At 39.8% G+C, this 14513-nt stretch overlaps 1 protein-coding gene across 2 annotated transcripts in view; it reads left to right on the top strand.

Annotated features, from left to right (window-relative positions):
- The window catches only part of EXOC4 (exocyst complex component 4), an 801583-nt gene continuing 792818 nt past the window's right edge, over positions 5749-14513 (top strand). For both annotated transcript variants that reach the window (XM_021078821.1, XM_021078822.1), the window contains exon 1: positions 5749-5900. In XM_021078821.1, the coding sequence (XP_020934480.1) occupies positions 5815-5900 (86 nt within the window). In that variant the 5' untranslated portion in view covers positions 5749-5814. The remainder of the gene's footprint in view (positions 5901-14513) is intronic.

Raw genomic sequence — 14513 nt, 5'->3', positions numbered from 1 at the left:
CAGCCTGTATCCCACAGAAACAAAGGATATGCCCCCTTCATCAAAGTGGTTGTTTATTTTGGAAGATACTATTTTTGGCCAACCTCCTAAAACAGTCAGAAAGTCAAATGCAACTTCAAGATTAATCCACATTTCCCTGATCAGACAACACAGGCTGAACCAGCTATTGAGGAAACAGCAAAAATCAACCCATAGTGAGAGAGACAGACGGCCTATTGTGATCTACTTATAAAATTTCCCTTCAGATAGAATACGATGTGTGTCTGTCTTAATCTAAGCTTATATTTATGTAAGATCTATTTAAATCAAAGTAAGTGAAAAACTGATATAAAATTGAAATCTTGTATAAAGAAAACAGTTCCTTCTGCCATGATGAAAGCATCATTGACTTTTGCCTACAGTTTATAATCTATGTGCTGTGCCTTGATTTATTCAGCCATGCCTAAAGCATGTTGTTTATATCTTAGGTGAGCCAGCAGTGTTGAGGGGGGCATGAAATAGCTCCTTTTTCAGAGTCCTGCCCACATGGCTAATATTCTGGGACACTCTTTTTAAAATCCCCCGGATCTGGGCGTCCTGCTAACACCCAGGCCTGGCATTATTTTTTTTTATGAATCTCAGGGAAGCCATTCTGCTGCTGAGCTAGCCTCACTTGTACATTTCATTTATCCACAATAATAAGAATATCAATACCTTGGATTTATATAGAGCCTCCCTCCAAAGAGGTCAAAGCATTTTAATTTAATTGGATGTTCCCGTGGCTTTAAGAGCCTCTGGGTATATTTACAAATGTAATAATAAGAAGTCGTCTGCCCTGGTTTACAATATAATAGACAGCGTAAAACAATACCTGAACATACACTGCTTTTCACCCTCCCTGTGCAGATACATCCGATGCCTGGCCATGGGGTTCAAGGTCTTTTCTGAGCAGATCTCCATGTAGCTCTTCACCTCGGACTTCACTTTTCTCCATGGATTCTTTATTCTAGTCCAATTATTCCCTTAACATAGGATGCATGCTTTCACTTTGCACCTTAACCAGTTCTAGAAGGTCCTTCTCCTCCTCTTCAGGTGTTCTAGGTCTGTCCTTTTCTTTCTTTCTTTTTTCCAGTCCAGCTTATTTATACCACCTATTCCATGAAGGCTGCCATGGCATCTTAGCCTTTCTTGCTTATTTCCCATTGAAACATCTGCAGCAGTTATGCTCTTATTCTGTGGGTGGTGATGCTGTGCCTTATGATCATTTCCTTTTCTTTTCATTCTGGGTATATAGCATGTCAGCCTCTCCACGCAGAGGAATCTATAGTCAGTCCCTTTGATGTTCATAGTATTTAGCTGGTTCCAGGTAGCCTGCTGAGTTTGGGAGTCTGCGATGAAGACTGAAGATTACAAATGAACAGATCTGCTATACCTTCCCTGGAATTCTTCCCCCCTTTGTTCACAGTTTAGTGCAAGTCTGAAATTGGTTTAGAAGGTCACCTAGAATAGAAGCAATGTGAAAAGGTATAATTGTCACCTGAAAATGAGAGGTACAATGGTACAAAGCTTTCCTGAGGTGAGTGTGAAAGAAGTGGAACAGAGAAGCAAAAACAATGTATTGAATTCAGGTTTAATGGGAGTGTGTTGCTTTAATTATCATGTCATTCCATTTCCAGTCTGGAGGCTTATCCAATTCTTGCTTTTTATATAAATTTCAGTTTATAAAAGTAACGCCCATTCAGGGAAAATCTGAACACAGTAAAGAGTTAAACAATGAAAAATTATCTTTTTCTTGCTCCTCAAAACAACTTTATAATACCTAAAGAGAGGTATTTTAAACAGGATTAATACAATTCTTTAGTAACAATAGCTGATATTTACAAAGTGGTGACCATACATGCCTTATACAGTCTCAAAATAACCCTCTAAAGGAAGTACTGTTATCATCTGTTTTCCTTATCATCAGATAAGGAAACTGAGGCATAGAAAAATTAAGTAATTTACTGAAGATAATCTAGCAAGCAAGAGGAGTTCTGGGGTTGAATCTAGGCAGTCCTACTGCACAACCTACATCATTTTTTTATTGTGGTAAAATAAATATAACATAGGAGTTATCATCCTAACAATTTTATTTTTAAATTTATTATTATTATTATTTTTAGTAGGGCTGTGCCCACAGCATATGGAAGTTCCCAGGCTAGGGGTCAAATTGGAGCTGTAGCTGCCAGCCTATGCCACAGCCAGAGCACCGTATCCGAGCTGCCTCTGCGACCCGCACCACAGCTCACAGCACCTCTGAATCCTTAACCCACTTAACCCTTGAGGCCAGGGATTGAACCCACATCCTCATGGATACTAGTCAGGTTTGTTATCACTGAGCCATAAAGGGAACTCTGTCATCTTAACCATCTTAAAGTGTATCATTGAGTGGCCTTTAATACATTCACAAAATTGTGTAACCACCACCATTATTAAGTTCCAGGACATTTTCATCATCCCCAGTGGAACCCTGTATCTATAAAGCTGTCATTCTCCATTTCTGTCGCCCCGTAACCCCTGGGACTCACTCCTCTTCTTTCTGACTCTATGTGAGTTTGAATATTCTAGATATTTTGTGTGAATGGAACCAGTGTGGACTTTTGTGTCTGGTTCTTTCACTTAGTGTCATGTTTTCATGGTTCATTAATGAAGTAGACTGCATCCGTTTTCCATTCCTATTTATGGCTGAATAGTATTCCGTTGGATGGATGTCACATTTTTTATACTTCAGTCATATGCCACATATCATCTCTACCACATTCATCCACTGACGTACATTTGAGTTGTTTCTGCCTATTTGCTACTGTGAATAGTGCTGCTATGAACATTTTTGTGCAAGTTTTTTTTTTGAGCACCTGTTTTCCATTATTTTTAATGTATACTTATGAGTGGAATTGGTGTGTCATATGGGAATTTTATGTTTAACTTTTTGAGGAATCACCAAACTGTTTTACACAGCTGCTGTACCATTTTATATTCCCACCAGCAAAACTTGAGCCTTCTAATTTCTCCACAATTTTGTCAACATTTTTTTCCATTTTTTAAAAAAATTAAAGCCATACTAGTGGGTATAAAGTGGCATCTCACTGTGGTTTTGATTTGCATTTCCCTAATGACTAAATTTGTTGTGCATCTTTTCATGTGTTTATTGGTCATTTGTATATCTCCTTTGAAGAAATGTCTATTCAAGTCCATCGCCCAGGTTTTTTTTTTTGGTCTTTTTTTTTTTTTTAGGGCAGCACCCATAGCATATGGAGGTTCCCAGGCTGTTCCCAGCAGAATCGGAGCTGTAGCCGCTTGTCTACACCACAGCTCACAGCAACGCCAGATCCTTAACCCACTGATTGAGGCCAGGGATCGCACCTGCATCCTCATGGATACTAGTCAGATTTGTTTCCGCTGAGCCACGATGTGAACTCCCCATTGCCCAGTTTATAATTGGAGCTTTGTCTTTTGCTTTTGAATTGTAAGAATTCTTTCCATATCCTGGATACAAGACCCTTATCATATATATGATTTGCACATATTTACTCACATTCTGTAGGATGTCTTTTTACTTTCTTGCAGTGTTCTTTGATGCACACATGTTTTAAATATTGATGAAGTCCAACATCTATTTTTCCTTTAGTTGCTCATGCTTTCAGTGTCATAATATAAGAATTCATTGCCAAATCTAAGGTCACTATGTTATCTTCTAAGTGTTTTATCTCTTAAATGTAGGTCTTTGATGCATCTTGAGTTGAATTTTCCATATGGTTTGAGGGCTGAATAGGTGTCAACCTCCCCACCCCCAAAATTCATGTATCAAACTCTAACCTGTATGTTGATTGTATTAGGAAGTGGGGCCTTTGGAGGTCATTAGGGATTAGTGTTCTTATAACAGACCTCACAGAGATTCCTAGGCTCTTCGGATATGTGAGGACACAATAGCAGTAAACTAGAAAGAGAGCATTCACTGGAACCTGACCATGATGGCATCTTGATCTTGGATTTTTGACTGACCAGAACTCTGAGAAATAAATTTCTGTCCTTTATAAGCTACCCAGTCTGTAGTGTTTTGTTACAACTGCCTGGATGGACTAAGACAGGATCTGACTTCATTCCTTTTCACGTGGATATTCAGTTTTTCTAGCGTCACTTTTTGAAGAGACTATTCATTGAATGATAATGGAAGCCTTGTAGAAAGTCAGTTGATCATAGCTGTATGGGTTTACTTCTGGACTAACAATTGCATTCTATTTATCTATGTGTTTATCTTTTTGCAGGTACTACACTTTTGATTATTGTAGCTTTTTAGTAAGTTTTGAAATCAAGAAGTCTTAATCCTGCCTCAGGGTAAAAGTGCCCAGTCCTTAGCCACTAAGCCATCAGGGAATTCCCCTGTGAGTTCTTTAATTTTATAGCCTGCTTTCAACAACTTCCCTTCATTAAAAGCCACTAAAATTATCATCTCTAGTTGCTATATATGTTGTATCCTCATGGGGATGTTCCGTAACTTAATACTTCTATGTTTTAAAAATTTCAATATTTTTTTGTATCTCTCTTTAGTATCAAAGTCCCTTGCACCAGAATTATTGGGCTAAAGGCAAGGAACTTTTAAAAAAATGATGTTTCCAACTTATTTTAAAAAATCTATTAGCTTATATATGCCTAATCAAAGTAGTGGATTTGCTATGTGCTTGCTATTTTGCAACTCTAGGACCTCTGAGTTTGCTTTCTATTCATCTCTGAAGTTCTTTTCTCTCTGGTGCTACTAAGCAGACCACTACCTTCTCCTTCTCAATATTTATTTTTCTTCTTTCTCTTCTTGCCTTCACCCTTGGCATGGGGATGTTCCTGGGCCAGGAATTGAGCTCATGCCACAGCAGTGACAATGCCAGATCCTTATCCTGCAGAGTCACAAGGGAACTCCTTAGTTTTCATCTTGTTCCTCGATTTATGCACTTTCCATTCTTACTCTAATCTTTTTTTTTTTTTTTTGTGACTGTTGTTCATTTAATCTACTGAATTAATGAGTAAGCCAGTAGAGTCATATGCAGGGCATACGAAATCATCCCAGTAAAAATATTAATAAAACACAACTGTGCATCATTACCAACTATGCTTAATTTAGCTTGGGAAGAAGGGGAATCTGCAGTCTGATCACTTTTCCTTCTTGGTATTTTTGTCTTTTCTTTATCAACATTCATTTGTGTGTTCCTGCTTGCATATTTTTTAGGATTATCTGGAAATATAAAATAATTGAATTCACACATTAAACGAATGCACAAATATTTAGTTTTTTTAGAGAATTCTAAAGAAAAGCACTTCTGTGTCTATTCATTTTCCATTTTATTGCATTTTTTAAAACTTCTTTTGTTTAAAATAAAAACTTTGTATACAGACACCAAGCATAGACACTACTTGAATATACAACCTACATAAGCACTTTGGCTTCCTCAAATAAACTTGATGTAAAAACTCATAAAATTCTAAAAACAAGAATACTGGGACAAAACCCAGGATCAGAATAAATGTAAATGAAGACATTAGGAAACTTCACGACATCGCAGCTGGATTACTTTCCCTGTGAACCCAAGAACTACAGAAGGAAACTACAATTCCCAGAATGCTTAGAGAGCGCGTCGGGCTCTGAAACTTACTGCCTCAGTCCTGCCTTCTCCCTTCAGCGATTGGATTATCCAGTTCCGCGACTCTGGACTTCTCTCCTCCCATTGGTACACTGCCCAGAGACGTCAATTACAGAGTTTATGCTTGGTTCCTTCCAACCCACCCGCTCTCCCCCCGAGTACCAAGATGGCGGCAGAAGGAGCTGGTGGGAAATACAGAAGCACAGTCAGCAAAAGCAAAGACCCCTCGGGGCTGCTCATCTCTGTGATCAGGTGAGGGAGGCAGGAGACAGGGTCAGGGACTGGGGGCAGCGGCTCGATCTCCGCTTTGGCAGGGAGAAGGGTTAGCTGGGTTCCACTCTGCTGACCCCTCCTCTCCCTCCTTGCCTCCCCCCCGAGCCCCTTCCAAGGGCTCCCAGAGTTCCTCCTTTTCTCTGGGGTTGGGCTAGGGGGAGGAGCCCGGCTTTGCACTGTTTTCCTAATTTAGGGCCAGAGCTTTCCATTAGGGCCCACGCCCTAAAATCACGCTGTTTGGGGCTCGGTAGAGAAAGCCAGGTGTGTTCACTTTGTCATACATTTATTGACTGATCGCCTTCAGCGGCGCTCACTGTGGAAGGCGCCTCCGCTTTTCTGGGTGTCAGGCCCTGGCGTCCGGAGACTCCAGTCACGAGTTGCCAATTGTGTTCTCACGTGTTGGACACCTCCAACCACCTGTGAATGGCCACAGCCTCATACTAGAACGAGCCTGTAGTGAGCTGGTAGGAGGACTCTGGGTTTGAAGGCATGCATATCCGTGTTTGATTATTGTTCTGCCTTCTTATCCAAGTCTTTTCTTAAAAAACAAAACAAAGCAGATTTCAAGTTATCCTAAATATGCATAGCATTTTCCCAGACTATATGGTGGGGATAGGAGTGGTCGACCTTTTAAGGGCCCTTTATTCTGCAAGTGAAATAAATTAAGGATGGAGGGCCCTTTTAAACACCCGTAAGGATGATACAGGGAATAACTAAAACAACCTGAATAAAACGTATTGTGACACGTTTTTACGTTGTTGGCATTTGAATTTCAACTTACGTATTTTTCATAAAACATCCCTTCCCCCGAACCCCCAAAGCTTTGGTTGTGTTCCTGGAGGGCTCCTGGAGTGTCCTGATGATCTTTTTAAAACCCAGGCCCAACTGACTTGGTAGTTAATCAGCATTTGAATGAATGAACAGATCGAATAGAGCCCGCTGCTCAAGGACTAATAAAGATCCTTCTCATGGGTATTATTTGGAGGCCTTTAATTTAAGATTATGGCATATTACATCATTATTACTAAATTTTCTTTAGGATTAAGAGGATAATTCTTCTCTGTATGAAAACATTAATATACTTGGTGGGCCATACAGAGGAAATGCTATTCTCTTGTGGACCCACAGTTTTGCTGTGAGGATACCCAGGTATTGTAAATGTTTCTCACTATACAGAAACTCCAGCTAGAGTATTTGTAGTGTCCCGTTTTAATCTCTGTGGAAATATAATACATGAATTCATTTGGATCCTTTTTTGAATCTTTTTTTTTTTTTTTTTTTTTTTTTTTTTTGCTTTATAGTCAACATTTATTTAAACAGTATGCATTTAGTGTCAGTTTGTTGTATGGTGCCTGGCACTTATTTATGTAGTTAGTAAATATTTGTCGAATGACTGAGTGAATGCCCCCAGTTTTGTAAAGATGGATCTGACATGATGCTACCCTTGAGAATATGGTCTTTTCAAGGGATAAAATATGGAGCAATTGTGACATAAGACTAGAAGTGACAGATGTGCTGGGAATTTAGGAGGAGGAGTGGTTACTTCTGACTGATGTGGAGTGGGGATTAGGGCAAAGTGGTGGCTACATGCCAGTGTATCATCTCAGCTTTGTGTACGTGAGTTTGTAGCCTAATTTCTCTTATGGTTAAAGCTCATTTAAGTGTACCCCAAATATCCTATACTTGAAAACAAACCTAAATATCAAGCTAGAGCTTTTTTTTTTTTTTTTTACTGATATTGATCCGAAACATACATTGCCTGTGGTTGACTGACTGTACCTTTGTGTTCTTCAGGGGGAATCTCCTACTTCTGGATGGTCTGGAATATGATTTGCTGGTTTTCCACCTATTATTTCCATCTCTCTTACCTTCATGTTGCCAGCATTAATTAGTCTAACTTCTGTTGTATGCCTTCCATTTGTCTTCCCTATCCCTAACCACTTGAGTAACATTTTTACTTTATTATATCTGTTACCAGCATGCTGTCATGGAGTGTCCAGATCTAGCATCCTGGGCCAGTGTAATACGGACTGGAGTTCACGGTTTTATTTGACCTTGTTTAAGACTGGTTGTTGGTGGTGTGGAGTGTTGCAGCACTTCCCTGAGCAATAGGAAAATTTTGGTGTTGGAGTGAGATTATTGCAAACTCTTTGTTTTCCTCCTTGAGGTGTTTTGAACATAGCCAGTGGTTTACATTCATTAACAGTAGCAGTAAATGAGAGGAAAATGTTAAGTATTACTTTGGCCTTTTTGGGGTGAGGGAGAGTTGGGGGAGGGGAAGCATACCTCAGGGGAACATGGAAAGGGGAATGTGGTTGATAGGAGAGGAGCCCTTAGAAGCTCTCATCCCAAGAAAAACCTTTTTTTTTTTTTTTTGTCTTTTTCGGGCCGCACCAGCAGTGGCATATGGAGGTTCCCAGGCTAGGGGTCGAATTGGAGCTACAGCTGCTGGCCACAGCTACAGCCACAGTAGATCCGAGCCGTGTCTGCAACCTACACCACAGCTCACGGCAACGCCAGATCTTCACCCCACTAAGCGAGGCCAGGGATGGAACCCACAACCTCATGGTTCCTAGTCGGATTTGTTTCCGCTGCGCCACGACGGGAACTCCAAGAAAAACCATTTGTGAGGTGATGGATGCTAACTTATTGTGATTATCATTTTGCAATAGCCACATACATCAGATGATTATGTGGTACACCCTGAACAATTACAATGTTATATGGCAAATATATCTCAGTGAAAGGGAAATAAAAAGAATGGAGTGTGCACATTTCTTATTAGTAAATTGTTCTGTGACTCTGAAGTTGCTTCGTTTGGCTGTCCAATTTGTATTCTTTGTGTCACCCTTCTTGCCACATTGTATTCATGATTCTAAATTCCTTACATAAAACTTTGATTACCTCTTATCCTTAACCTCTTTTCAAATTCTCTTTCAAAGACTAGCTTTCCTGGTTGCTTTGGCAACAAGCCTCAAAAAGGAAAATGATTTTAGGCTTTGTGTTTCTAAAATCTGAGCATTCTGAAGATGTATCTAGTACGTGCTAATTCTCTTTCTTGTTTCCTTGGACCTGTCATTTTGTCACAAAATAAATTACTCGTTAGTGATAGAGTCCATTGTCCTTTGAAGAGTTGAATTAGTTTCACTTTATCTTTTTCTATCGATGAGCTGTTGTTTTTCCTTTTTGAATAGTGAATATTAAAAATTCTTTATTTCTCTTTCTCTGATATGTAAAAAGTGTCATTTCTGTACTGTTATCAGCATAACACTTCATATGTATATTTTCATACTATTCCTATTTGTTGGAACAGCATTTATTGTTATGGTCATCTTTTAACTGGAAGAACCACGTTGAGTGGATAAGGATTTGACCTGAGGAGAGGGTAGGTGTAAACATGAGAAATATTCAAATCTCATCAGAATTTGCAGTCATGGTACCAGATAGTTAAATGATAAGCATTTTGCTAGTGTGATAGTCCACCACTTTAAAGCATTTAGAAGTCAAAATAATTTAAAGAAATACAGTGTAATTGTAGTGAAAGTGTTACATTTGGTAGATGGGTTATTCTTAAGTACCTTGAGACTCATACATGAAATTCTTAACCATTTATAAAGTACTGAATCAAAATGTGTCAGGACAGTCAGATGTTTCAAAGAGTGGACTTTGGGGTTTTGCAGAAGAGTGGTTCTGTTTTGAGGTGGGGCTTTGATGAGGAATCAGGAGACAGTGTTTGGGGTTGAATCTTTTGGAGACTGCCACTGACCTCAGCTTTTGGTTTTAAGTCTCGCCACTGGCCCTTTTAAAATGAAGCTAACTTGGTGGACTGAGTCCTGATTACCTGCTAATGCACAGTTTGGACAGTTTTATGGGCTCACACGCGTACATACAGAGCATTTTTCCTACTTTTCTATTGATTCCCCCCCCCCATCTTTTGTTTGGTGTGAGGTTGGGGTGGCCAGCCTTTCTAAATAGGAAATAAGCAAGATGGCATTTTGGAGGTGCTATTTTATTTTTGTGAGGTCTTGTCAGATTTTTAATTGGGAAATGTGTCTGCTGCTAACTGTTAGGTGATTTACTTACCAATTAAATGTTGACTCTCTTCTCCGTATAAGTTGGGAAGACAGACTTCGGCTGTGACTTGAGGGGACCTCATTGAGACCTCAGAGCAGAGCTTTTGTGGACAGACTGCTTACAGATGTCAGAGAGCTTTGAAGGCACACATTTTCATCAACTTTTATGTGTTCACAGACGTTGGAATTTTCAGAAACGTAGAACATCCTTTATTGTAGACACCTGTTAAATCCCCTTCCCTCTCTGAGAGCATCTTGGTCAGCCCTGTATTTCATTCAAAGTAAACTTTGTTGAAAGGGTCCGAGTTTTGATCAGACCTCTGAACCAATAGCCTTGAAGCAGGAAAGGAGGCGCTGTTCAGAGCAGTCTGGGAAGTTATTGTGAGGGCTTTGCTATTGTTTTTCCAGCACTGACTCATCTCTTCATTCGAGCCTGTCTTGTAGTGGTTTTTAGGGTTTCCATCTCTCTCTGGTCCCTGGAGAATCTTGACTCTAGCGATATAGTACTGCTTGAAAATTACTGCTGGAATATCTGGAGACTAACCACATAGAAACTTTCTGGAAGCCCTGGGGCATCTGACAGCCTTTATAGATTTAAGGGACAAAAGAATTCCCATTTTTCTAGCTAAACACACAGAAGTAATATCTTGAGAGCCCATGTCTAAGTTTCTATCCTCATGGGTAATTTTTAGCAGTGAAATTTCTTGAAGACTTTGAAGCATATAGTTTTCTAATTTTCCTTTTCTTTTTTGGCTGTACCTGTGGCATGTGGAATTTCCTGGGCCAGGGATCAAACCTGCACCACAGCATTGACTTGAGCTCCTGCAGTGACAATACCACATCCTTAACTTGCTGAGCCACAAGGGTACTCCAAGGCATATTGTTTAATGTTGGGTGTTAGGTCAGGTTTTTTAAGCCATTTCTTTTTTTTTTTTTTTTTGTCTTTTGTCTTTTTGTTGTTGTTGTTGTTGTTGTTGTTGTTGTTGCTGCTATTTCTTGGGCCGTTCCTGCGGCATATGGAGGTTCCCAGGCTAGGGGTCCAATCGGAGCTGTAGCCACTGGCCTACGCTAGAGCCACAGCAACGCGGGATCCGAGCCGCGTCTGCAACCTACACCACAGCTCACGGCAACGCCGGATCGTTAACCCACTGAGCAAGGGCAGGGACCGAACCCACAACCTCATGGTTCCTAGTCGGATTCGTTAACCACTGCACCACGACGGGAACTCCTTAAGCCATTTCTTATAGGTAAATATGGTCACAGTTTTCAGTGGAAGTTGCGATATAGTTAGAGGAAACTTAGTCTATTATCCATGTCAGTTGACCTTGGACTAATTACTTAAACCTTGTGTCTTAGTTTGTCATCTGTAAAATGGGATAATAACACAATGTGCTGTGGGTTTGGAAAAATTGCATAAGAGTATGTAAGCGTGCCTAGCACAGTTTGGCACAGAAAAGGCTCACAGATGCTCATTTCCTTCTTTGCAGGAGCACCAGCTTCTCTGGTTAGAAATTTGATTTGAATATCAAGTTTGCCAGAGAGCAGCCAGGATATAATTTTCCATCAGAAATATTCTTGCTGGGTTGACTAGAATGCCTGATTCCAGTTGTCAGAATGTTCTCTCTGTAACTAGGAAACCTTGTGTAGCTGAAATAAGATGGTAATTATTTGATAATTTGAGAGTCAGCTGAAGAAGCTAGATTTAAATATATATATGCTTATGTCTGTATACAAAACATGTAAAATATGAACAGACATAAAATGTAAAACATTTATTTATTTTTTTGTCTTTTTGCCATTTTCTTGGGCCGCTTCTGCGGCTTATGGAGGTTCCCAGGCTAGGGGTCGAAGTGGAGCTGTAGCCACCAGCCTACACCAGAGCCACAGCAATGCAGGATCCGAGCCGCGTCTGTGACCTACACCACAGCTCATGGCAACGCCGGATCCCCAACCCACTAAGCAAGACCAGGCATCGAACCCACAACCTCATAGTTCGTAGTCGGATTTGTTAACCACTGAGCCACGACGGGAACTCCCAAATGTAAAACATTTATTAAAGACACAAACTATAAATGAGCAAACCAAAGGGTCCATGATCTCCATCTAGATAAACTTTGTTGCCATTAAAAAAAATGATTTCTGTGATTTTCTAAAATTATATACATGATTTTCTAAAATTAGTTACATATTTAGAAAATTCAGATATTTCAAGGGGTGCAAAATAGTTTTTCTCCCTCCCTATTCATCTCCTTCCTGAAATATACACCTGTTAAGTGTCTTGTGATTTCATGAGAAAAATAGTAGACTATATTTAAGTATGTGTGAATATATAATCTTTAGACAAAAGGAGATCTTTTTTTTTTTTTTTTTTTTTTGTCTTTCTGCCATTTCTTGGGCCGCTCTCGAGGCATATGGAGAGTCCCAGGCTAGTGGGAGCTGTAGCCACCAGCCTACTCCAGAGCCACAACAATGCGGGATCGGAGCCACGTCTGCAACCTACACCACAGCTCATGGCAACGCCGGATCCCCAACCCACTGAGCAAGGGCAGGGATCAAACCCGCAACCTCATGGTTCCTAGTTGGATTCGTTAACCACTGCACCACGATGGGAACTCCCAAAGGGGATCTGTTTTTTAACATATTAACATGTGGTATTGTTTTTGAGCTTCTCTGTGTGAGGAATAGTCATAACAGTAACATATAATCTTTAGACACGTGGGATCATACTATGTACATGTTGATCTTTCTCATTGTTAGTGCTTGTGCGCATTCTGTCCCGTGGATACCCCATAATCTATTTAATTGGTGACCCCTACCCCCGACTTTTTAACATATACTTCTATTTTTTTTTTTTTCTTCTGTTAAAGATAAGTTGCAGTGAGGAGTCGTGCTCATTGGCTGCATATCCATGGTGTAAATTCATCGCAGTTGCTATAGAATAGCTGCTTTGGAGTATATGTGCTTTTTGTCTTTTGACAAATAGAACTAAAATGTCCTCCAGAAAGATGGTAATTTACAGTCCCACAAGTGGTCTATTAAAGTACCTGTTTTCTCATATTCTTGCCAGAACTGTCTTTTTTTTTTTTTTTTTTTTTTGGCATATGGCTTTTGGGCCAGGGATCAGATCCAAGCCACAGTTGTAGCCTGTGCCACAGTTGTGGCAGCGCTGCATCTGTTAACCCACTGTTGCTGGCTGGGGATTGAACCTGTGTCCTGGCGCTGTGGAGATGCCCCGATCCTGTTGCGCCACAAGAGGAATGCTGAAACTGCTTCTTCTTTTTCCCTCCCCCTTTTTTTAGGGCTGCGCCTACGGCATATGGAAGTTCCCAGGCTAGAGGTCTAACCAGAATTGCAGCTACGGGCCTACACCACAGCCACAGCCCCACCAGATCTGAGCTGCATCTGCGACCTACATACACCACAGCACACAGCGATGCCAGATACTTAACCCAGTGAGTAGAGCCAGGGATTGAACCCACATTGTCATGGATACTAGTTAGGTTCTTAACCCGCTGAGTCACATAGGAACTCTCGAAATGGTTTTTTTTTTGGTGTTGTCTCCACTAACTCTATCGCATGGTTAAGACGGGAGTGTTTGCCTCACTGCCACTTAGTGATGTCAAATGTATGTGGATATATGTTTTGAAAATATGTTTTCCTGCTCTGTAGCTTTTCATCTTACTTTCTAGGAAGAGAATGTCTTTTCCAGAGCAGAAGTTGTTGATTTTAATAAAATCCACTTATCAGTTGCTTCTTCCATGGATCGTGTCTTTGGTGCAGCTACAAAGTCATTGCCATGCCTAAGGTCATCTTTAGCTTCTCCTATGCTAACTTCTAGGATTTTTGGTGTTTAGGTTTCATATTCATTCTGAGTTAATTTTTGGGAAGGTTATAAGATCTCTGTCTAGATTTTTTTTTTTTTTGTGACTGTTGAGTTGTCATACCATTTGTTGAAAAGGTTACCTTTTCTCCATTGCTGTATATGTGCGGGACCTTTGGCAACATCCTCTGCTTTTTGATCTCTTTTTCTGCACATCTGTCAATGTAACTTTTTCCATTTGCCTTTATAAAAATTAATTTCTGTAAACTTATTAAAAATCATTAAAGAGAAACATTGTCCAAAAATACTATTTCTGAAAACAATGTTTTTGTTTTTAAGGTTTTTGTGTGGATCCTGTCCAGGTACACATGGAGGCTTAATAGTTGTAATTGTAACAAAGTTAACATTTTTTTAGCATAACAAGATAATGTAAGTATTATATGGTTATATAAATATTTTTTACCTGGGAAAAATTAAAAATGTAGAAAATTACAGAGACGGAAATATACTCAAATTCTCTTCACTCAGAATTAATCACTGTTAATAACTTTGCTTCCAGCTTTCAAAAATCATTGCATTGTTATAAAAATAGTCCACCCTCATTATAAAGAATTCAAATAATAGAAATGTAGAAAAATGTGAAGATGAAAGTAAAAAAAATATGCTAAACTTTATCCTCCATAAGTTACCCACACCCCC

The sequence above is a fragment of the Sus scrofa genome, chromosome 18 (genome assembly GCF_000003025.6).
Source record: "Sus scrofa isolate TJ Tabasco breed Duroc chromosome 18, Sscrofa11.1, whole genome shotgun sequence".
NCBI lineage: Eukaryota > Metazoa > Chordata > Mammalia > Artiodactyla > Suidae > Sus > Sus scrofa.
Note: the sequence above shows the minus strand (reverse complement) of the source record. Positions and strands in the feature narration are given on the sequence as shown.